The sequence below is a fragment of the Protopterus annectens genome, chromosome 6.part0 (assembly GCF_019279795.1).
Source record: "Protopterus annectens isolate FY-2018-M chromosome 6.part0, PAN1.0, whole genome shotgun sequence".
NCBI classification, from domain to species: Eukaryota; Metazoa; Chordata; order Ceratodontiformes; family Protopteridae; genus Protopterus; species Protopterus annectens.
Window position 1 is genome coordinate 1801137197 of NC_056737.1, and position 24714 is coordinate 1801161910.

Sequence of the window (24714 nt, forward strand, 5' to 3'; positions counted from 1 at the left end):
CTTAGTGCCTCCCTTTCTTTTTGTAATGTGTCCCTTACTCTCTAACAGTTGTTTTAAGTTCTTGCCTCGTCTATACGTTATAATTGGTCCATTGTTTAAAATTTTGACCAATTCTCTGTCTAATGACAAACTGGACCAATATTTTCTAACTGTATGGCAAATCTGATTGGCTTCTGGACAATATGTAAAAATAAAAGCTGTATTGTAGTTTTTATTTTTCCCACCAATGTTTTCTATTTCTACTTCTGCTATTTCAGGGTATTCTGTATTAACTTCCCCTATTTCAATATTGCCACTACTCACACCACTCTCCGTCTGGAGTATCCTACTTAAAATTGCTTTGTAGGTTCCGTTTTCCCTCTTTCTCTTTACTTCCTTAAATATACCTTCCAGGAAACTAACTGGGTAGCCTCTATGTGAAAACATAAGATGTAAATTATTACATTCTATCTCAAAATCTTGGTTCAAGGTAGTCATTTTGGCTGCTCTCACAAGTTGCCCCTTCACCACTGATTTCTTTTGGTGAAGGGGATGTTGGCTCGAAAAGTGAAGGTAAGAATTTGAAAAAGTTTCCTTTCTATGTATCTTTGATACATAGCCATATGTGGTTTTATTTAACTCTATATCCAAGAAGTTTACTTGCATTTTGTCAAATTTCATCGTAAACTTAAGGAAAGTGGTGGTGGCTGTGAGTTGTTCAACTAACTTTATTGCTTCCTCTTCTTGCCCTTTGGTCAAAATGAAAATATCGTCCAGAAACCTCTTGTACATGTGAATGTCAGTACTCCAAGGTTGATTTAACACATATGTAGTTTCCCAATATGCTAATACTATATTTGCAAAACTACCTCCTACTGGGGACCCCATTGCCACCCCAGACTTTTGAACATACAATTTCTTTTCAAAGGAGACAAAATTGTTTTTAAGTATACAATCCAGTAATTTCTCCACAATTCTACATTCATTTTGTGTTGCTCCCTTTGATTTTATAAACTCCACTACCCATTTGATACCCAAGTCTTGTGGTATACAAGTATACAGATCACAAATATCTATGGTCACAAAATTCAGTGACGAATCATATTGTGTGTTCTGTAAGTCCTCCAAAAAGGACCAGGAATCTTTTAAAATTTGTTTTTGGGTTCCTATGTACTTTTTTAAAAGTCCATCTACAAATTTAGCGCAAGGATATGTTATCGATTGCCTGGTGGGTTCCTCAAGTTTTTGTGGAGTTTAGGGATGCCAAATATTTTTGGTATCCTTGGAGCTGGAATGGTTAAATAGTGGTTTTGTTCAATGGTAATTAGTCCTTCCAAATATAAGTCATTAATAATCGATCTTATGTTTTGGTGGGCTTTGTTTAATTCATTTCTACTGGAGTTTTCATAAGTGTCCTTCTCTAACAAACTTAACATCACTTTAGAATAATCTACATTGTGTACTACCACTAGACCTCCTCCTTTATCAGGTTTCATTAGTCTTATTGGTAGATTTCTAAGGGAAAGAAGAAGGCTGTTTTCTTCACTTGTGATGTTTGTGTTTTTGTTTGCATTTCTATTCCTTGTATGACCTTTTACTATGTTCCTAAACTCATTTTCACACAAAAGTTCATACATACATAGTAAAGGATTTTGTGGTGGATTGAAACTGCTAGCCACGTATAGCTCGTTTGTGGTGTTATTGTTTACACCCCCAAACATGATGTTTAAATTCAGTTTCCGCATAAACATCTTAAAATCCATCAATAATTCTACTATGTCACAACTTTTTGTTGGCACAAAAGTTAATCCCTTAGCAAAAAGTTCAACTAAAGTTTTGTCAATGTTGCATTCAGTAAAGTTGTAAATTGTAAAGTCTCCAGTATTGTTTGTAATTGTCTCTACCAATGTCAATTCCACTGTTTGTTCGTGCTCCTGGTATTGTACTGTCTCCTCTGTCCGTTGCCTGGTTGTGGTCTCCAAGTACCCCCCCTCCCCCCTCTGAAGTTTATTTGTTGTTGTAAGTACATCCAAATATGGTTTAGACTGCAGAGATATAGAATAGGGTTATACTCATTGGCTTCCCAGGATGTAGCCCTCCTCAGGATGAGCCTAGTGCCTTATTGTACAATCATCCCAACAATAACTGAGACCTAGCCACTATTTTCCCACACACACACACACACACACACACACACACACACACACACACACACACAGAAATGTGTGAGAGTGCATTTTGGCACACATGCATTTTATACAATGACTGGTCATTAACATTCAAAAATGCCCATGCTGATTGGTCAGTTCAACCAGCTTGCCCATTGTAAAATCCACCATATACTAACAGAAAAAAGTCTGGATGCCTGGACTTTCTTCTATTAGTATATGCTACAGCTTTGAAACAATTTGGTGAATGGCAGACAAAACTCCAATAAGATAAAATGATGCTATCATACATGTCCAGAGAACCAAAAGAAAACTTTGTTACAACATTCGTTAATTGCTTTTATCCTTATACTGTATTAAAAAACTCATCAGTACAGAATAAGGATGAAAATGCTTTACCTGTGCTGTAATAAGCTTTTCTTTTGTTCACAGAACTTGTATGGCAGCATCATTTTAATATGCTATGGCTTTCCAGATCCAGACGTATGAAATATGAAATCTGGACATTGGAGGTATGGGAGAAACAGAGCAGAAATACTAGGAAAATCAGGCACGTTTTGCAAAACTAAAGAAACAAATCCAATTTTCCTTGTATTTCTGCCCTGTCTCTCTCGTACCTCCAAACTGTGTGAATTTCATTTTTTTTTTAAATAAATAAAGAAAGATGCAATGGAGACCTTCCTTTCTCAATTGCTTCCTTTCCAAAGCACTGATGTACTGTGTAAGCATGGGGACATTAACTCCCATACGCATACGTAGTGCATCAAAAAAGCAGCAGGATATCTGAGTAAAGCAGAAGAACACCACTGAGCCATTATACTTAAACATTATTTAAGAAAAGTAACTATTTTTTTCTTAAATAATGTCATTGTATAATAGCAATAACCAACTCTTGGGTGTGATATATTGATGATTTACCCATGATTGTATTTGTTTAATTACTTGGGCTTCACTCTCATGATTAAACCATGCCAACTTTGGGTAAATCTTTAATATACCCCACCCATTCATTGGTTATTACTATAATACTTCTTTCCTATTTTCACTAAAACAGTCTAGCATTAGGGTTGCAGCTACTAAACATACTGCCATTGAGCCAAAGAACACTTTAAATTGCAGTAACTTATAGCCAAACATTCTGTTTTCAGAAATGGTGAATGCCAACAGCCAGATGAATGCTATAAACTTACCATTTATAAATGATTAAATAAGGCATCAAGTACATTTTCTATAATCTAATAAAGGAAATACTTTACTTTTTGTTTATTTAGTTACTTTATTTATTTGGCATTTGTTTACTGGGGAAGTCTGACTGGGCATGAATCCTGATTCAGTGGAGTCCTGGGAAGAAAAGCTCCAACAAACATAGTTCAGTTAATAAACTACATAATATTATCACATGAAGTGCAGTACAAATAGTAGAATTGACAAACAGGATAAATAAAAGTCAGATTAAAAAATCATACAGTGAATATTGAACAACAATCATAGGATACGGATCACCTAGTAAAGTACAATCAACAGTGATAGCCAATGGTAAAGATGTTAAGCATTTTCAATATGGACAAAGGACTAAGAGAGAGGAAAGAGATTTTGCAGTTGGGGGAGATTAGGAAATGGAGTTAAAGCAGGGGGCTATCGGAGAAGTAACTGGTGCTTTGGCTTACATGAGAAGGGTGAAAAGAAAAGGGGTTAGATAAGAACAAGGAAAAGAGAAGGAAGAAGGACTAGAGGGAAGAGAAAGGAAGAGAAGAAAGGAATAATGGATAGTGCCGGCCTGGTGAAAGACATGTACAGAACCAGGAGTTAAGGAGAAATCTCTTTAGAGATTGTTTGAAAATGTGACTACATGACATTGCAGTTTACCTTTACAAGATTGAAGTGCACATCTGTGATGGGAGATGTGTGACAGTACAATTTCAAAAGCTCATAATAATGAACTATGAATTGCCGAAATCTCAAATGAGCGAATGCCAGCGTGCATTCGCTCATGTGGATTCGGCATTCTGAGTGGAGATCACACTACAGTGGGGCTCGGAACATGTACCCCTTCCCTCACTGTAGGACAATGTCGGAGTTAGTATATTAAATCGGCAAGGAGTGTGGGGGTGCAGGGGGGCTTGCCCCTCTGCATAACGATGTTTGGAGACATCCGGAAATGTTGGGTGTTTCGAAAACATTCGACATTGCCAGAATGTCAAATTCATTGTTTAGCACAGTCAGTGTTTTCAGCATTCGAAATTGCAGTTTCCAATCTTTAGAGTTAGATATATGACGAGTCGCACATGTTATTTGCGACATTGTAAAGGTAAACCGGCATTGCTATAATATCTGTAGGAATACTGTGCTATTAAGTAAGAATATATGCAGTGACCAATAGATTTTTTTGGTTTGTGGATTTCAAGGAGGTATTTCTCAGATAAGCAGAGAGTGATAAGTTAGGTAATGGTTAAGAATGGTGCTGGCTGCTTCACCGGATGAGGATTTGTATACCATTTTTTGATCAAGGAGGAGTTGGGTTAACTTGAGGTAGTGAGGTATCTCAAGCCAGTTTAAATATCTGAGACTGGAGCAATGGTGGGAATTTTATGACTGATGGGCTGCAAATCTAGCTACTTTATTATTGCAGAGCTCATGTTTTGATGTTAGGGTGATCTGAATGTTGATGAAAACAAGTGAGGCATATAATAGCAAAGGTAAGAGATATGCATTGGCTAGGGTAACTCTTGAGGAGTTGGTAATGAATGTTTTTGAGCTATAGACAATGTCCAGTTTTGGGTGTTTTGTTTTTATGCACTTTTCAATATGAAGATTAAATTTCAGTTAATCATCTATTATAACACCAAGTAACATTGTGTGAGGTACAACTTCAATTTCAGTATTGTTGAGAGAGGATATTGTGAAGGCAGCATTTATGTTTGTTTGGGATTTGCAGAGAAATAAGAGCAGTTTTGTTTTATTTGGATTTAGGGAAAGCTGATTGTCACTGAGCCAGTTTTCAATAGAGTTGAAAGTCTGCTGAGTGATCAATTGTAACTGTGAAGGACTATTAGATGAACAAATGACAGTGGACTTGTCTGCATACTGTGTAACTGTAGCATGTTGGGAGGATGTATGTAGATCATTTTTAAATATGTCAAAAAGGAGAGGGCTAAGTACAGAGCCTTGTGGGATACCTGGATTAACTGGGAGAAAAGATGAATAAGTAGAAAGCCATTTAACTTAAGTGTAGCCAGTTAGAAAGGTAGCTAGAGAACCAAGTGACAGTTGTACTGGAAAAGCACAAAGCAGACAGTTTTGAGAGTAGCTTTATATGTGAGACTGTATCAAAAACTTTAGAGCGATCTAAAAAGAGGGGAAGAAACAAATTTGTTGTTATCTCTGGCTTTAACGATATGGTCCAAAATGGCAAAAAGAGCAGTTGTGCTATGATCTGGGTGAAAGCTGTGTTGGGTTCAGGGTAATAGATTTTCTTGGAGTAAGTACTTAGAAGAAATATCCAGTAAAAACTAAAATTAAAATGCACACCACTAAATTAATTGGACTGAGAAGAAAAAAATTGTCTCAAAAATATAAATAAAATAATAATTGTAAATGGAACTCACTAGATTGTTCCACATACTTTCTACTGGATACTGGATATCTAACTTACATTAAGTCCCTAAAACTATCTAGTGACGGCAGATTTCACACAGGTGGAGTGTTAGAGTGTTAGCTTATATTCCTTGGGGAAGAATGTTGTATTCTGCAGAACATTATTTCCTACTTCAGGGTGAGAAGGGTTAAGTAATTCCATAATCAAAAATAAAGAAGAAAACAGATGTATTGGATCACCTTTATTTGCTAATTTGTGGCTTCCCTGATCCAAGCAACAGACCCAAATTAAAAATAATTGCAGCAGCAGTCCCAATTCAGTACTCCAAAGTGGTAGGCATAATTTTAAAACCAAAGAGATTGCTTTTATCTTTCAAACTAACATGAAAGAGCACACAGCAAGTTCCAATCCAAGGTAAAGTAAAGCAGCGCTTGGAAGAAAGCCGAGAATATAAAAGCAATAAATGGATCCATTCATTCTAAAACAAACACAGATTTAAAGATATAAATTCTGTGCTTTATGTATCTATCAAAGCATTCACCTTGTGACAATAAATAAAAGTCATGATGATTTATATCATTGTAAATGACCAGTGGTAATTGGATCTCAGTCATATGTCATTACCAGGTACTAACAGTGCCTAGAAAAGAAGGTATACTTTTGTATGAAGATTGCTTAGAGGCTCAACTCTTTACATATCTTTGTACTATCTTTAAAGCAAATAAATTGAACATTATCAACAGTAGCAAAGCTGATAACTCTAATGCCAGCAGCAGTTCCTCTCAGTATGAAAAGTATTATGAAAGTAGAATGTCGATGATATAGCATGTATACAGTCCTGAATACAATCCTGAATATGACTACAGATTGCTTTCAGCTCCACCATCCCAACCATAACATGTTCAGATAAGCTGTTCTTATCCAATGATGTGGCTCAGAAGAGAGTCCAAATTTCAAAGGGAGGAGACTGCAGTGTACAGAAATATAAGGGGACCTATAGCACTGCAAAAACTGTAAGAAATGCCATTAATTACGTACTAGGCAAGTGTTCTAGTGCCTAGACCCAATATTATGTAGTACTACATTTAGTTCAGAAAATTCTTATTTTCGTGTTTTGCTGTGTGACTAAAATATTATTTATAGGGGTGTTACCAGCTTGGTAAAGTATCACTATTACACGGCTTCATAAAACAAAAAAACATTTTTAACAATTCTGTAAATACAAACTCAGTAATAATGTATCATTTGTTAAAATGACAAAGTGGTCAATAAAAGGACAAGTTCCCCTTGTCTGAGTGAAGGGGCTCAGAGATGCTAATAAAGATAAAGGTAGTATGGTGTACTCCTGCATGAAGGGTCTAGGATGCTTTGCTTTTCCTCCATGACAACACATGCTTCAGTTTCATGTATGAACAAATGGTTTCAGTTTTATACAGATTTCGACAATGAATTATTATTTTAGACCTATTTGTCAAACACGTCATAAAAAAACTTATAATCAAGCAACAGCCAGTTAGTGGAATGCTATATTACCAACCATTGCAGCACAGCTAAAAAATGACATTAAAAGAAGTTGGTTTCTCCACTGGGGGAATATATACCTATTTGTAATATTAGGGCAGGAAAAGAAAATATATTAGTAACAATCACAACAGTAGTAGCTACAGTATTAGTTGTAATAATGGAAGCAGTAATAAGAGCAGTGGTAGTAGTGATAGTGGCTGTCGTGGTAATAGTAGTAGTGATAATAGTATTATTAATAGTATAATTAATAGTAGCAGTTATGATAGTAGCAACTCTAGTATCAGTTGTGGTAGCAGTGGTAACAATAGTAACAGCAGTGGTAGAAGAAGTAGCAGTCATAGTAGTAGTAGTAGGAGTGGCAATAATATTGGTATTTGTAGAATTACAGTGGTGATATTTATATTAGTGCTATTAGCAGTAGTAATAGTAATGGTATTAATAGCTATAACAGTAGTAGCAATGGCAGTAGTTGTAGCAGTAGCAGCAATAATAGTAATAATGGTGGCATTACTAATAGTGATAGCAGCAGCACTTACAGTAGCTATAGGGACTGCACTAGTAGTGGTAGTGATAGCCGCAGGGCTAAAATCTTCAATAGTCTCCCAGGACTGCACATCTAGTGACTGGCTACAAACATAATTAGTAGTAGTAGGGGTGGTAGTGGTATTAGTAACTGTAGTATTAGTGGTAGTAGTAGTAGTAGGGGTGGTGGTGTATTAGTAACTGTAGTATTTGTGGTAGTAGTAGTAGTAGTAGTAGTAGGGGTGGTGGTGTATTAGTAACTGTAGTATTAGTGGTAGTAGTAGTAGTAGGGGTGGTGGTGTATTAGTAACTGTAGTATTTGTGGTAGTAGTAGTAGTAGTAGTAGTAGTAGTAGGGGTGGTGGTGTATTAGTAACTGTAGTATTAGTGGTAGTAGTAGTAGTAGTGGTAGGGGTGGTGGTGGTATTAATAACTGTAGTATTAGTAGTAGTAGCAGTAGTAGTGCAATTAAATTAGACTGCATTACATTTCTTCGGCAGCAGATGGTGATGATATCTAGTCTGCTCTTTACTTGTGTTTAGCATTTTACTATCCTTTATCCCTTATTTTTGATCTGCTCAATCAGAACATCATAAACAGTTGCTGTAAATTCCCAGAGCATCAGCTTTGCTCTTGCATTTTTACACTCTCCCTCACTACAGATTATACACTGGTGTGACCAGAGCTGGCTAATAACCAAAATAGATGACACGGTTTCACATGGTGTAGGAGATAAGACATAAATACTGCAAAAGTGAGAGAAATATGAACATTTCTAAATACACCATAATGAGTACAGAACTCAATAGAGCACTTACATCACATGTGATTTTTTATGCATGTCATGATAACACTGATGTGAATTTTTGAGCTATTGTTAATACTGTGTTACTGTCATCTGGCATTTTTTTAAATAATGAATATCAATATAAGGCAACAATTTGAAAAATAATAAAGAACTTTTAAATACATGAAAGTATTATATATGTGCTCTCTCACAGCTGAGAAACCTCAAAGTACTTACTACAGTGTTAATACTTGAGTACTTAAAACAGTCCATGGTCGATCACAAAGTAGGTACATTCATGGATATGTAGAAAAAAAGAGTACCTCACAGGTACATCTTTAAAGTACAACACATATACATTGGGCATTTTCTGCAGTGCTTGAAATCATAAAAATATTATTAACCTAAAATACATTAATTTGTCCAATAAAAAACTATATCTCTCTAACCCTGCTCTCATAGATAGCACAAAGTTTGCAAATATTTTTTTCTGAGTATAGCTATCAATCTGTATTTAGGAAGCCTGCATAATAAACAGTGTTGTGAAAAGTTAACCTGTCTTGAAGACAAATTCAGTAACATACCAAAAGGTTTAATAAAGCATTTTTAAAATGTTAGCAGTTACTAAAGTATTATTTTACCATGTTAAACTACATAAAAACATTTAAAAATGATGCTGCCTACAGAAGTATATGGAAGAATAAACCTTTAATGATTTTATTTTTGCAGGGTGAATCAGGTCGACCTGGGCGAACAGGTGAACGAGGATTACCAGGACCACCAGTAAGGAAACTTATTTTATTCAAAATTCAGCAATTAATAATCTATTCTATATATTGAAGCAAATGCAGCCATCCCAATTTGGGCATACAAAGATAAGTTCAGATTGTACCTGCTGTTAAGACAGCTCAAGAAAACATCAAGCAGAATGGTTACTCTTGATCAGTGCTGAATATAATACATTTCAGTAATACTTAGGAACATTCATTTTGAAATTAATGTATCACAATGGACCCAAAAAGGTGAATATGTGAATATCTGTAAGAAAGAAAAAAAGCAAGTTCATGCATACACCTAACTGGTCTAAAGTTCTGTTAGACTAATGGTACATTTTTCATATGCTCTTCTGTCCTTTAGGTGTGATCACATTCTGCTCTATTCTGGTCCATTCTAAATTTGTTCACAAGTAATTGATCAGCGTCTATGTAACCACCATTTTTTTTCATCACATTTTATGTTTTATTGGTTGCCTACCTCTCATAAGCAGATTTGGACATAGACTGTGTTCCTTTCAAAACAACACAGTAATCATAATTACTTTATCTTTTGTGAAGTCAGGGGCCATCAATCTTTCTTCCACTCTTGAACATTTAATAAAATAGTTCATGTTGTCAATTCTGTAGTGCAGAGATGTCCTGACCGTGACCCAGATGTCCCAGGACTAACAAGACAGATGGATGCTGGAAGACTTGATAAAAGTGCGAGCATGTTAGTGGCTGATGCCAGCTTTCCCCTCCTGGGGTGAGCAAAGCAGGCTGACTCACTGCTGAATTGACAACCAGCCTATTCCTGGTGTCATAATGAGTTCACTAATAGAAACTGGAGGGACAGATTTATGTCCCAGTGAGTGTCATGTCTTTGAAACAGGTACCAATTTATGTGAAACAGAGCACCTCTATGACACTGTTCAAGAGAAACCTGGATGAGTGGATGGGGCAACATAAATTCTTACCAGGGATAGAGCCCACAACTCACCTGGACATGGGCAGTCATCACTGAATGCAATCTTGGGTACTGACTATCATTTTCATGGTATTATATTGGGATGAAATGGCTAGGCTTAAAATTACCTTCAGGTCGATAGCCTAGTAATCTCCTATGATCCTATGATTCTAATTGCAGGGGAGTGCAGACCAAGTAGCATTCACAGTCACTGAAATCAGGCATGAATGGAAGACTGTGTTTGTAGGCTGCTATTTTAGGCAGAACTTGTCAACCAGGAAGACAGAAGATAGGGTTAAGTAAAAAATTCATACGGCTGCCTGGATCAGTGCCATCTGAGACCAGCTGTCACCCAAGGATAATCTGTATATGAGGAGGCTTAAGGGTGGCAAGGAGTGGGAATCAGGGGAATTTAAAAGCATAATGCATCATGTCACCCAATCATGTAATTTTTGATTTTACCTAAATTATAGCTAATCCACAGTTAAACGATAAATATTTAAAGCTACTTGCAGCTCTGTTGACACATCTTTAGCACCCTCAGCAGCAAGACCATGCTCCTTTTAAGCCACGGTCTTCAAATCAGGGTATTCTGTTTGATAAATGACATTTCCATCTTTCAATGGCCTTGTATAAATGCTTAATCACAACTCATGCCATCATATGGAACTGCAATTTAATGCTCATACTACTAAGCTTGGTTTCACTATTACCTTCCTATACTACAGCAGGTAACTGAGACATGAATTAAGTTATATCTTTATCACTCACAGTAATTACTAAATTGAATCAGTACAGTGCTGTACAACCTGCCCACATGTCTAGTTTCCAAGTACAGCACCTAATATTCTGTAGGACCCATTTAAGTCCAAGAATAACTTTATCTTTGATCCAGCCACAACCAAAGTCAGTAGCAAGTGTAGTAAATTTGATTGAACTGCCTAGAACATCTAATTTATTTTTCATAATCTACAAACCTTATTTGTAATGCCTTTTGAAAGACAACATGTTGTAAAACAAGCCCTATTACCCTTAGCAGCTTAGATTAGACCCATTCATATTCCCCTTGTGTGTCTTGCCTATGGTCCAGTATGTACAGAAATAGCTTGTACTCATTGTTCCTAGTTGCCTACTCTTTGTCTTTTTTGTAAAATAGACATTAGATCTGTGTGAATCAGAGGTTATTGCATATGTGAGTAATGATCATACAATAATTTTCTTTTTTGCACTCTGTCTTAAGAGTCCAGTCTTGTCTCCATCTTACAACTTCCTGACAGAACATTGTATGACTGGAAAAGGGCTCATATGAAATCCTGCAAATTTAATGCAGTATTTCTGGTAATTGAAAGCTATTCAAAACCACAGGGTCCCTATCAGAAATGAGAGGGTTGTATGTGCAAGTCCTGAAATCGGGAAGATTAAGTGCAATTCATGACCAACTACAGTGACTCTCAAAACTCAGTGTAATACTATACAAATATGTTTCCAATCAGTCATTACAATCCAATAACTAAAAACGTATCTCTGTTCACAAACCTATCAGATTTGCTGGGCATGGTCTGTACTCATATCATGTTGCTAAGGCCTGGACCTCCATGCCTATGCCAATCAGTTCAATACCCTCCCTCCAGGCCTTTAAAACTATTCAGAAAGACTTTCTAGCCAAAACTGGCTCTACTCTTGTTCATCGCCAGGTTAAACTATATCCCTAAATATGAACATGTTCCTATTCATAACTTACACCCTTGCTTTACTCACTTCCTAATTTTAATCATTTTATGCTAGAACCCATTTTTTCTCACTTTACACTGCAATTGCTGTTTGTATTATAACTTGTCAAGAAAGTTGCATCTATTTTTTGCACAGTTGTCACATTATGTCTAATTTGATTTAATTATTTAAATTGTTGTTCTTTTTGTATTATTTTTGAAGTTTATAAAATTATTGTTCATAAAATATTTTTGTTATTTTTTGGAGAGTTTCTCCCTGTGTCCCCTCTGAAAATGGGAACCTACCCATTCAAACGTTCCCAGTAATCAAATGTCAATAAATAAATAAATACAGTTGAAGGATTTTGGCATGCAGTCTTCACCCACTTGCACCCATTGTAATGGGGGCTGAATCTTAATGGCCTCTTTTGTTCTTCAGAGTAAAAGGAATACACTGAGGTGTTACAATATTGGGCTTTGGATATATAAGCAATATTCTCTCTTTCTGTCTATGTTCCAAGGATTGTAACTGCATTTTCCCTACAATCCAAAACCAAACTATTACTATTGTTAAGTTGGTTCTGGAACTGCAGTATCTTCTTTTTTAAATTATTTTATCTTAGGCAGAGCATATCTACAGCACCTCTCTCCAATTTTCTTGTGTACCATAACCCACCCTATCAATTATCTCCCCTATAATGCATGTTCTAAAACGATGCTATCCCCCCTTCATACCCCATAATATTGACTCATGGTGAGTAACTGCATGTTCTTTGTGCTGCTATGTGTGAACAGCATACACCAGGGAGCCTAAATAGAGAAGTGTATATAAACAATGTCATGATTATGCACAGACGTCAATGCACACCCTGTTAATACATCCTGACAAAAACTCTTTGCTAGCTATGGACCAGGAAATTATTTTAGTCTCCACCAGGCTGATTCTACTTTTCCCAGACTAGCTGTCCTAGCAAAGGTGGGAAAAGACTTTTGTAGTTACTCCTGTGTCCCCAGAGTTCTTTACACCCCACTCTTTGAGTTCATTCTCAACCCTGCTTGATGTTTGATACCTCATTAGTGTGACAGTGGGCCAATTTACAGTATTTGTTCTTAATAGGTTTTGGTTCTCCATGCTCTCTTATATACCTTCCACTCTCTTTCTCATTTCAAAGGTAAACTGTGTTTTTTTATTCTCTATGAGCTAGGGCATTTAACATGCCATACAATGACTTTTGTTCTCTGAGCAACTTTTGTTTGTGGCTGTCCCACAGAACCTCCATGATGGCATGCATTTGGGGCTCACTGGTGAGGACATAGCCTAGCCATGCAAGATCTATCACTGCAACTGTACCTCCTTGTCCTAGAGCTAATGCCTCTTTTCCCAATGTATTATCAGTCACCAGTCAGAGGACTGCTGCACCACTTCCATAGTATGTTCCTCCCTGGTGAGATCAGATAATCCGACTGTCTCATTTGAAGTTTCTATCCCACCAACCCCCCCTCCCCCCAGCTGTAATCAAGCTAAAACACTTCTCAAAAGCTGACTACAACCTCCTAAGGGAGGGAATCAGCTGCTTCACACCACCACCCTCCTCAGAGGATGTAGATAACAATGCTGAACAGTATGCCAATGCAGTATACAAGCACCTGTACAACTGCATGGACTCAGCCATACCCAACAGAACTAAAACTTGCTCCTCAAGGGAAAAACAAACCTTTTTGGTGGACACCCTCTGTCAACAGGCTTTACAACAAAAGGAAGAAACTGTTGTCAAATGGTAAAAAGGAATACATTTCAAATTGGAAAAGATCTCTCCTTAGCCTCAGCAAGCAATTAGATCACTAGGAAAAACCTTCAAAGCCAATTATGAATTGAAACAAAACAAAGGGAAACCACAAAGCCTTCTTCAGTTATATCAGAAACCTCCATGGCAAGGCCCAGGTTTATTCAGAATTATTACTTAACAGTATCACTTACACTGATCCTGTTGACTTAGCCAACTTGCTAGCAGATAGGTTCAGTGGAAACTTCACCCCCCTGTCCCCCACAAAGGCCCTTTTGAAATCCACTATACTTGTCCCACACTTCATATATCCATAGATCAAGTGTTAATGACCCTATCCAAGGCAAAGAACACAGCTTCCATGGGAAATGATAGTATCCTGGGCTGTATTATGCACCATCTCCAGCAAGAACTGACTTCACCATTGAGCACCCTATTCAACCATGGCCTAAGCACAGGCTTCATTCCAGTAGAGTGGAGAACTGCCATTGTCATCCCCTTGCACAAAGGTGGTGCCCCTACTGACCCTGGAAACTATTGCCCCATTAGCTTGACATGTCTGATCTGTAAAGCCATGGAGCATATTATTATGGTTCTCATAAACAAGGACATAGGCAATATCCAAGCACTTGACTTGACCCATTTTGGATTCATCGAGGGCAGTTTTGCCTGTTGAACCTGGTTGACATCTTTGAGACTGTCACCAAGGCCCTGGATGAGGGAAGGTCAGTACATACAGCTTACCTTGACTTGGCCAAGGCCTTTGGCACAATCCTCCATACGGGCATCATCGAGAAGCTAACACAACTTGGCAAAAATCCCCATCTCATCAGGTGAGTCATCAACTGGCTCACCAACAGGACCCCAAAGGTCAGAACAGGTGCCTCAACCTTTGTTAGCAGGCCTGTCACTAGTGGAGTTACCTAGAGATCTGTCCCGGAACCCCTACTGTTTGGCATCTACTTCTCAGAGATCCAGGCAGAGACAAAAGGGCTGTGGTTGACTAAGTTTGTAGATGACTGTAAGGTGGGTGCTGTCATTGACTCCCCAAACGATGTAAGAGGATCTCACAGCAACTAATGACTGTTGCCAATGTCATGGCCTCAAGTTAAATTAAAAAAAAATGTATCATCATACCATTTGGCAAAAACATGGCCCTACTGATTACAACATCAATGGCAACCTCCTAAGCTCACAACCTGTGGTGAAAGACCTGGGTACTCAGGTTGATAACAATCTCACATTTGACCGTCATATAGTGGCAGTGTTCAGAAAAGCCTTTTACTTAGTTCATCTCATAAGTAAAAGGATTGCATCCAGAAAAAAGGAAGTTATTACCTATTTATACTCATCCCTCATTAGACCAATAATTGAGTACAACACACTGTGTGGTATCTACCTCTCTAAACATCTACACCAACTGGAAAAGCCACAGAAATACCTCACAAAGGGAATCTATGGCCTCCAAAACCTGTCCTATGCAGACAGGCTCAAATCACTATCACTCTACGTGATATCGTACACACTCCTCAGACGTGATCTGTGTCTCACCTACAAGGCAATCTCGGACCCTGCCCTACTAGAAATGTTCCATATCCATAAGTCTATCTCCTCATGCATTACCTGCTCAAAAGGCCTGAATCTAATATGCAACATCAACAAAACCTGCTGGAGAGACAGGTTTTTCTCACAGAGGCTGCCTCATCTCTGGAATAGACTTCCCATACATGTCAAACAGAGTACCTCGCTGACCCTCTTCAAGTTCAATCTTGATGAGTGAATGGGAAACCATAAATTTGTCCCAGGGGTTCCACCTGTATCCCTCATTGACAGAGGTGACAGGTGCTGCCTGAGGTTTCTTTTTGGGGATAACTCTAGGCTAGTCCTGTAAGGGCCCCAGGGCCATTATACTAGTAACCTTCTATAATCCTATGATCCTATGATGAGAATGTCATCCTTTCAGAATAAAGTGGGCACATTCTGCATGTCGCTCTTCTTTCCCTTAGACAGATGTTTCATGCCTGACCTACTATTAAAGCTCAGATCATCAGCAATGCAGCTAGTTGCATCACCCTGTTCCAATGTTCCTGCTGTGTGCAACACCAGTACTTGACTTTTCTCCTAAATAATTGTTAATCATTCATGCAAACCCTTGTTAACTATTACTTAGGCATGTTACCTGTTGTTAGGCCATATCAGTGTGCTGGTTGCCAAACTGCATTCACACAACATACAGTAATGATGGCTGCATTGCTAACTCTCTTTTAGAAATGTAATGCTTTTCTATGAGGAAATAAGGATCCTTGACATCAATCATTCATAATGAAAACGTTTATACACTTTAGGTTCATTCCACCTCCTGCTTTCAGGCTGTCAGTATCCTAATACAAGCTGGAATTTTAATTCTGATGTAAAAATCCAGTATGTGTTCTGCTACAGAGATTTACATAGGAAAAAGTATAGGGGTCATTGAACACTGGTGTCCAGCAACATGCCTGCTCATAATATTATGTCTGCTAATGGAAAGCAGAAGAGATTTCCACAAGTACTTTCAGAGCTATGGTGTCGTATTAAGCATGGTTCGGTCTTATCTATCTTTATTTAAGTTCTCCAAAAGTATTGACGGTTATATACCTTGACAGAAATTGGACCACATTCCTAATTCAAGGCATCATTAAAAGTCGTAAAATCAGTTTTGTTTCAGTCTTAGATGTCTGCAAATAGTGTTACTATCTGTACCAGCAATGTATCCATATGCTACTACAACTTTTGTTCTTAGTTTTTGTTAAAATGTATGCGAAAAGGCATCACCTATTCGGAGCTCAGACATCAAGCTTCTATAATGCAGAATGGTTAAGTAACTTCTGTTGAAGTTAGTATTCATTTCTTCCTTGTTTGATCCCGCCTCCTCCATGGTAACTGAGCATTAATGTTTTGATTTGCATTACTATCCCTATCAGGAATGACCAACATATGAATACAGCTTGTAAATAGGTTCAACAGCCCAAGTCTCTATAGTTAAAATGTTATTGTGTGCCCTTAACAGAATTTTGTTTACAAATGATAATTTTTGTTATATTACTTCTTGTTCTTTTTGTGATCTTTTACATTAAGACTGTGTGTGTGTGTGTGTGTGTGTGTGTGTGTGTGTGTGTGTGTGTGTGTGTGTGTGTGTGTGTGTGTGTGTGTGTGTGAGTGTGTGTGAGTGTGTGTGTGTGGGGGGGGTGTATGCATTTGTATAATTAAATCCACTTAAACTGCTTTGTGAATATATTATATATTTTAAAGTAACCTAAAAAGCATTTTGTTTCTAGCAGCTTAGTAGGTGTGATAAAGGTAGATAAAGAGGAGTACTTTTCTATCTCAGCTTTTGTTGCAGATATGTCTTCATAGCTCTTTTATAGTTTCTTTTTTAATCAAACACCCCTTTATGGTCCAAACAAATAACAGACACATAGCTTCTAACATTAGATAAACGTGTCAGGACAGATAAACAGTTGTTTCAGGTTAAGTAAATTTGACATTTTCTTTTCTTATTTTCAAGCTTTACACAGTAAGCAACAAAAATGTTTATATAATTCTGTGTTTTTCTGTCTTAGGGTAACAAAGGCCATTCTGGAATGCCTGGTTTCCCTGGTATGAAAGGACATAGGGTAAGTGATTAACCAAACATTTTCAGTTGAATCATCATACTGAAACAGAGCATTCATATTGACAATAAGGGTTATACCTTTGTTTGTGTTGCATGTGTGTGCACGTGTGCGTGTGTGTGTGTGTGTGTGTGTGTGTGTGTGTGTGTGTGTGTGTGTGTGTGAGAGTGTGTGTGTGCGTGCGCGCTTGCGCACCTGTGTCTGTGCATGTGTGTGTATCTGCCTGTCTGTATCTGCATATCTGTGGCTGTTTATTCATGGCTTTTTGGGGTTTTTTTGGTTACTTAACAGTAACGTTTCAAAAAAAATGCATGCATTATTCGTCCATTCTATTAACTGTTTGTGAAAATTGCCATGTTGCATCTCACTGGTAGTTTCTGTGAATACCCTGATATTAATAAAGAGTGTAAATTATATTCTTTGGTTCCTAATTCAGATTATTTTTTCTCAATAATAATGTTGCATTTCTACTGTGAAAATAGATTACAGTTTGTGATTAGCCATAGCTTAACTTAAGCTTGTAATATGTTATGTGGATGAAACTGTTAAAAACAAATCTCACTTTTCAAAGATGCAATGTGTTGTTTGCACACATAAATAAATGATTAGAAAAGAGATGACTGACCAAGGAGCTGGACAGTTAATAATGGCAAAACACAAAGAAGAAACAGAATCCTGCTCAGCAGAAGTAAAACATACTGAAAACAATAGGGTCGGTGAGAGCATTTGGCAAGTGGCATGTGGCAAGTCCCTTGAGTATGGTGCCATAGGGGACTGAAAACAATGGGATCAACAAAATTGTGTGATGAGTGGTTTGGGTCCTTTGAGGATGGCATCATAGCTGACGGAAAACAGTGAGGTCAGTGAGTATGTGTGTGACAAGTAGGGTGTGTCCTTTGAGGATGCTGTCATAGCCGAATGAAAACAGTATGGTCAGTGAGAATGTGTGATGAGTGAGTTGTGTCCTTTTAGGATGTTGGCGTAGGCTAAATGTAGCTTGTAGGTTCAGCCTATTACTAGCATCTTACCTACTGAGTAGTTTGCAGTCTCAGGTCTCACTAGGAATATATTTGACTGACTTTTCAGTAGATCTTCTTTATGCCAACCTCATGTTGTGCACATTAATACTTAATTAGCCAGGCAGAGACACAGCACATGCAGTAGCGTATAGCAGCATCTGGTCACCAGTGTACTTAATACAAACTTAGCTATGTGATAAATCAGTTTCATATAGTCAGATCTAGAACACTGAATCTAAAATGTACAAAACTAAATAACAAATTGCAGCACAGAATATAAAGATAAATTGCAAAATTTAAGTACAGAAATGTTTTTACAAAGGGGTGTGCTTCTTGTCATACCCCAGAAGTGATCGTTGCACCCTTCAAATCAAGGGGTGTTAAACCTCCTGCAGCAATGTTTTTTTTCCATTTTATATTTTAGTTTCTGTAGAGTTTCTGAATCATCTAAATAAAAATATGCCAGGATGTTTCTGCTAATGCTATTTCAGCAACACTTCAAGCCCAGTAGCTCAGCACTGATATAGTGCATTTCCATTATGCGATAAAGCCATATGGAGCAATATCTCTTTAATGGGTCTAATCAAATACTGCACTGTCAGTAGAAATTGTGCTTCTGTTATACTGGGATCTTCAAACTAACACATGGGTGCACACACGCACACACACACACACACACACACACACACACACACACACACACACACACACACACACACACACACACACACACACACACACACACACACACACACACACACACACACACTGCTTTGTAGTACCTACCTACTGTGGTGCTACTAGCCCTGCCCCTGCCATTGAAATGAATGTTTATACTCTGTCAAAAGACAAGTGTATATATTTTTTCTTTCCTCCCCATATAGTGAGGTCGGGCTCTTCTTTGAATCATTCTGCTATGCTAATCTAGTCCTGGTCATGTGTTCTGGAGAAGTTTACAGGGCTAATTTTCATTAACATTGCCCCTAGAGTGCTGCATTTGTGTGCAGCGTTTGCCAGAAATACCATCATTGCACTGCATGCTGGTGCCATCCTCCTGCAGGGTATTACTCAGGCTTGTCAATCAGAAACATACGTTTAGTAAACCTGCTGAAGCATGTTTGCGTAACATGATGCATGTTTCTGAATCCTGGCCAAAATATAGCTGTTATCTGGAAAAAAAATGTATGTCTAACATTCCAGCATCCCAAATATTTTCAATTAAAGTATGTGTTATACTAAAATGCAAACTACATTTTGCTAACATTGTCGATATCATGAAGTACTAAACCCAACTGTTTGACCTATGTAGTTAACATGGCTGTATGTTCACATTTTGGTGACTCTAAATATTTCAAAATAGTAGCATATTTTTGGTAATGGCAGTACACTCCAGAAAGAACATGTAAAATGCTAATAACAGAAGTTCACTTTTTCAGAACTTCATAGCAATTCTATTATCCAGCAATATTCATGTTGTGAAAGAATACACCCAACATGGAAAAATAAATCACATTCAGTACATTTCATGTAGTCAGTTATAGTCTATTATTTCTAGAAAAGGTTTCCAATTATAAATAAATAAGAGTAGTCACTTTATATTATGATCCAAACTATTATATTTCTGGGGGTAAGAGGTAATTTCAAAGTTACATCAATTACTTTATGTTTTCTCTTATTTGGAGGTTTTTATTCGTTTTGGTTCAGCTACTGAGGATGCATGTTATTGTCAGTTTTATCTTAGGTACACAGCCACTCAGACTAAACACAGGTAAGGAACACAGCTAGAAAACACATAAAGTTAAGAAATTAAGGAAGTGTATGATTACGGATACCAGCTTTACATAGATATAGTAATATCCTAGCTTCCTCTATGTTCTTGTAGTAAGGTCTAAAGTATATGAGAAAACTGGAGTAGTTTAATAAAATAACACTAATAATTAAATTTTTCAGAAGCCTTCAGCAATTTAAAAAGTTAAACGCAATGTGCCAGTGCAAAGAACTGAAAAAAAAAAGCATGGGGACTTATCTATTTAGTTACTTATTAATTCATTTGTAAGACAGGTAGAAGGCGAAAAAAAAATTGATGTGGGGGTATTTATTTATTTATTCCCTAAAAAACAGGAAGATGTTGCAAAACATTTCACTGAGTCAGATTTATAGTTTCTTAAAACATCATTATTATTAGAAGAAGAAGACTCCCTTACCCTATCTAACTTTGGCCATTTTAGTATAAATCTCATTGTATATATTTTTCTTTGAATAAAGAAAACATGCAAAACAAAACATTCACAGATTTGCACATTGTGTGTACAAAGTGAGGTTCAGTATTACAAAAGTCATTTTTTAATATAATTTATATGTTCGATTTGTAGGTACTATTTTATCTTTACCACAAACAGTTTTGTAAACATTGCTAATTGCACTCCACTGTAGGTAATTGCCAGTCTACTTGGGGTGCTCGTGTGCTAGAAGTAATGACATACTTTCTTGCTGCCACTTGCTCAGTGTTCAAACCCCCAATAGTCTTATCTTTAATTTCTCCATGACATTCCCAACACTGATGCCTATAAATAGCACCCTAGTGTAGCGAAAAAAAAGTTTGTAAATGCAGAAGAAGAAGAAAAAATCTCAAACATCACTCTGTACTTTTAAACTTCTTTTTTGCAGAAGAGCAATCCCCTGTGCACCTCCAAATGTGGGGGCAAGTCTCATGCATACCCAAACATTTAAATACTAACTTCATGATTGCCATATCTCAGAAAAAGGGGAATTTTGTAGGAAATTGTCATCTTGGGCTTGCTATATGTAAGTCCATTTTTTTCAGTCATTCAGTCTCCCTGTTTCTGTACTCACTCTAGTGGGTTCCAGTATTTCGGATTGTTACTTTATAAAATTGTATATCCTTACCAGAACTCTAACTGTATCCATAAACTGCTTCCTAGTTCCCATTGACAGTCTTTGCTCCCTTACCTTAAAACCCTACACCCCCCTTAATAACCCTAAAGTCCTCAGTCAATTCCTAATCCTAAAACTCCAGACCCATCTCCCTAACCCTAAATTCCCCAATTATACCACAACCCCAAAACTCCCCTCTTGCTCCGTAAGCCTAAAACTCCCTTCCTGCTCCCTCACCCTATAATCTCCCTCCCAGTCCCTAAACCTTAAATCCCCCACCTGCCCCACCCCCATCACTCTGAACTTACCTGACTCAGACTGGAATAATGAGTTCAGTTAAGGTGCAGCAACTGCCTACTCAGACTCATACCTGAGCTGGAGTGCTGGCGGCATCTTGCTTGAGCTACAAGCTGCTCAAGGCACTGGCCTTGATACAGTGCTTTTTAAGATTCTGGTACTCAAGCAGATGTAGAACTGGTAACTGCAGGGAAGACATGCACCAACACTGGAAATGATTATATTAGTAAAATGAGGAACAGGGGCATTATCCCCTCTACATGGAGAGTGAGGGGTTTGCCTCAACAGGAATTTGGATCTCATATTTGGCTTTGAACTTTCTTTTTTCTCTGTTTCAGAGCAGAGTCTGCAAGTCTGTTGCTGGCTTTAACATTAGGGAACATTACATCTGTTAGTTAAAAATATAATCTATCATATAAAACTTGCATTTTAACCAATTTTCTGGTAGTTTCAAAACATTACTAAAGCAGTGTTGGGTGTCATATTTATGTAATATAATTTAAAACATAATTTAAATTCTTCTAGCAGTACTTAGCAGAATTACTATGTAAAACTTGTAGATTTTATTTTAATTCGAACATTGAAAACAATATAAATAAACTAACCTTAGTTTACATATTTCTATTATAATTTCTGAAAAAAAAAAAAAGAAAACACATAAGTCATTGATCAAAATGAATGCCACCATTACAGTTTCCTAATAGTGCGATGAGGGGGAGCAGAAAGGAAAGCAAGAGCTAGTATAGTTATTCATTATGTTGCTTTCATGAATGCACCTCTGGGTATTTTACCAAATCTCTGAGAGAAATAATCCTAAATATATTTACTTTATAGTAGGTGAGAGATATTACTTATGCAGTAAGCAAATAAAAACAAGTTGTGAATTTTCTTAATTACATCTTAAAAATCTAAATGTTGATTTTGCTTCTATATCTGTGACTGTTATAACTTTGATATATGTGTGTGTGTGTGTGTGTGTGTGTGTGTGTGTGTGTGTGTGTGTGTGTGTGTGTGTGTGTGTGTGTGTGTGTGTGTGCGTGTGTGTGCGTGTGAGTGCGTGCCTGTGTGTGTGTGTGTGTGTGTATGCATTCATATACAGGTATACACATTTGAGATCATGCAGTGGATATAATGAGGGGAAAACGTAAAATAAAAAAGTACAATGAGCATCTGATATTTTCAGATAGTAAAATATAGCTAAAGCATGTAAATAGCAACAAAATAAACCTCATTGAAGGCCTGAGGAAGCAGATAATATTTAAGGTGCTATGTATGCACATAAGTATACATCTTGGGTACAAAAGATGTGAACTTTTTGAAGTAAGAATTGCATTCAGATAACATTTCTGAAGTATAGATTTGCACATGAATATCCATCACTTGTCTTATGGCCAAGATCATTTCAGTATTTAACTCATTAATGCCTCACAGCTGTGGTATATCATACCTTTAGCATCCTACTTACACTCATGCATTCCTGAACAGTTTTCATACATTCCTGAGCATTTTTCATACATTCCTGAACATTTTTGAATCAAGTGTCAAAACAAAAACAAAACAAGTAAAAGTACTTCTGAGCAGTTAAAAACTACAAACACCAATGTTGATCAGTAAAAATGTTCTTTGCAATGATGAATCTGAATGCACCCAAATTATATGTTACTATTATTGTTATTATTATTAATATTCAAAAATAACTCCAAATATATCTGACTGTCTAGAGCTATAACATTACTAGCACCTTTTTTCAGCCAGACTTATGCTTTAAAATGATGCCAAGTTGTTCCATCCTACACACTTGTTTTCCAAGATATTTAAAGAAATATGAAACATGACGCTTATGTTCATAATTAATGAAGTAAACAACACACGGTTTTCTCTCAAGCTGTACAACTTGAACACGTACTTGTCAGTGACAGTTTTCTTCTGGATCATCTAAGCTTTTAGCTGATACCATTCTACTTTGTGAGTCACTTACAACTAGCAATATTTTTTTTTTATTAAACACCTTAATTGAAATACCACTTGTGACATAGGCAAATTTACATTTATATAAAAGTAATCAAACTGTATTAACAATGCTCAAATGCACATTTATAAACATTGTAATCCACATGATTAACAAAAACATGGCAATATTGCATGTTTTCATAATGCTAAAAGATAATTAATATATCCAATATGAGGCATTATAGATTGATGGTGATAGTGTATTTTTGTCTCATACTATGACCTTTCATAATATGCCCCCAATAGCATATAGCTCATTCACTTATTAAAGTATTAATATAAATTAGAAAATAGTTATTAGTGACCAACAGTGGTTGATAGCTAAGTAGCAGTGCAACAGAGAGAAACAATCTTAGAGTCATTTTATCACATGCAAACTAGCATTTTTGCATGGTACATGTTATAAAGTTGGTAACTTGGTTAAGGAAATCAGCTCCAAACAATGTCATGACATCACAAGAAAGCTGAAAGTCAAGTGGAATTAAAGCAATAGGCACTCTAGGTGTGAAGAAGTCAACACGATTTTACTAAAGAGTAAGTGGGTGAAATCTATTTGCAAGACCAGAGAATGAGACAGTGATTTTGAATTAAAACAAAAGCTATATTGTAACTGTTCAGTTTCTAAATTCTTAAAATATGCAGTTGATTAAACTGCAAACCTCAATGCTTAATCTGACTGTTTATTTTGCTCTTCCATTGTTAGGGTGAGCCTGGCCGTGATGGAGGAAAAGGAGACCCTGGTCCCGCTGGAGTAAAGGTATGCCACTGTATTTACTCTTTTGAATAAAACAATGTCATACTGACACCAAATATGTCAATTAGAGCACACCATAGTTAAAAGATAATATGCTGTATAGCATTTCTGGAAAATTTCTCTAGAAATATGCTCTAACAGTGTCAGATTACCACAGCTTAAATGTTTTTTAAAACAGCAAGACATTGAATCTTATGAAATGGTGAGCACAGGGGATAAATTATATCCAGGACTCTCCCTGATAAATAGATATAGAGACCTAGTAAATGTCTCCACATAAGAAGTTAATTTTGGTTACTT

At 36.9% G+C, this 24714-nt stretch overlaps 1 protein-coding gene across 1 annotated transcript in view; it reads left to right on the forward strand.

Moving 5' to 3' along the window:
- Window positions 1-24714, forward strand: part of COL3A1 (collagen type III alpha 1 chain) — a 323606-nt gene that overhangs the window by 102389 nt on the left and 196503 nt on the right. The window contains exons 9-11 of the mRNA XM_044075159.1: window positions 9304-9357; window positions 17389-17442; window positions 24364-24417. Coding sequence (XP_043931094.1) covers window positions 9304-9357; window positions 17389-17442; window positions 24364-24417 — 162 coding nt within the window. The remainder of the gene's footprint in view (window positions 1-9303; window positions 9358-17388; window positions 17443-24363; window positions 24418-24714) is intronic.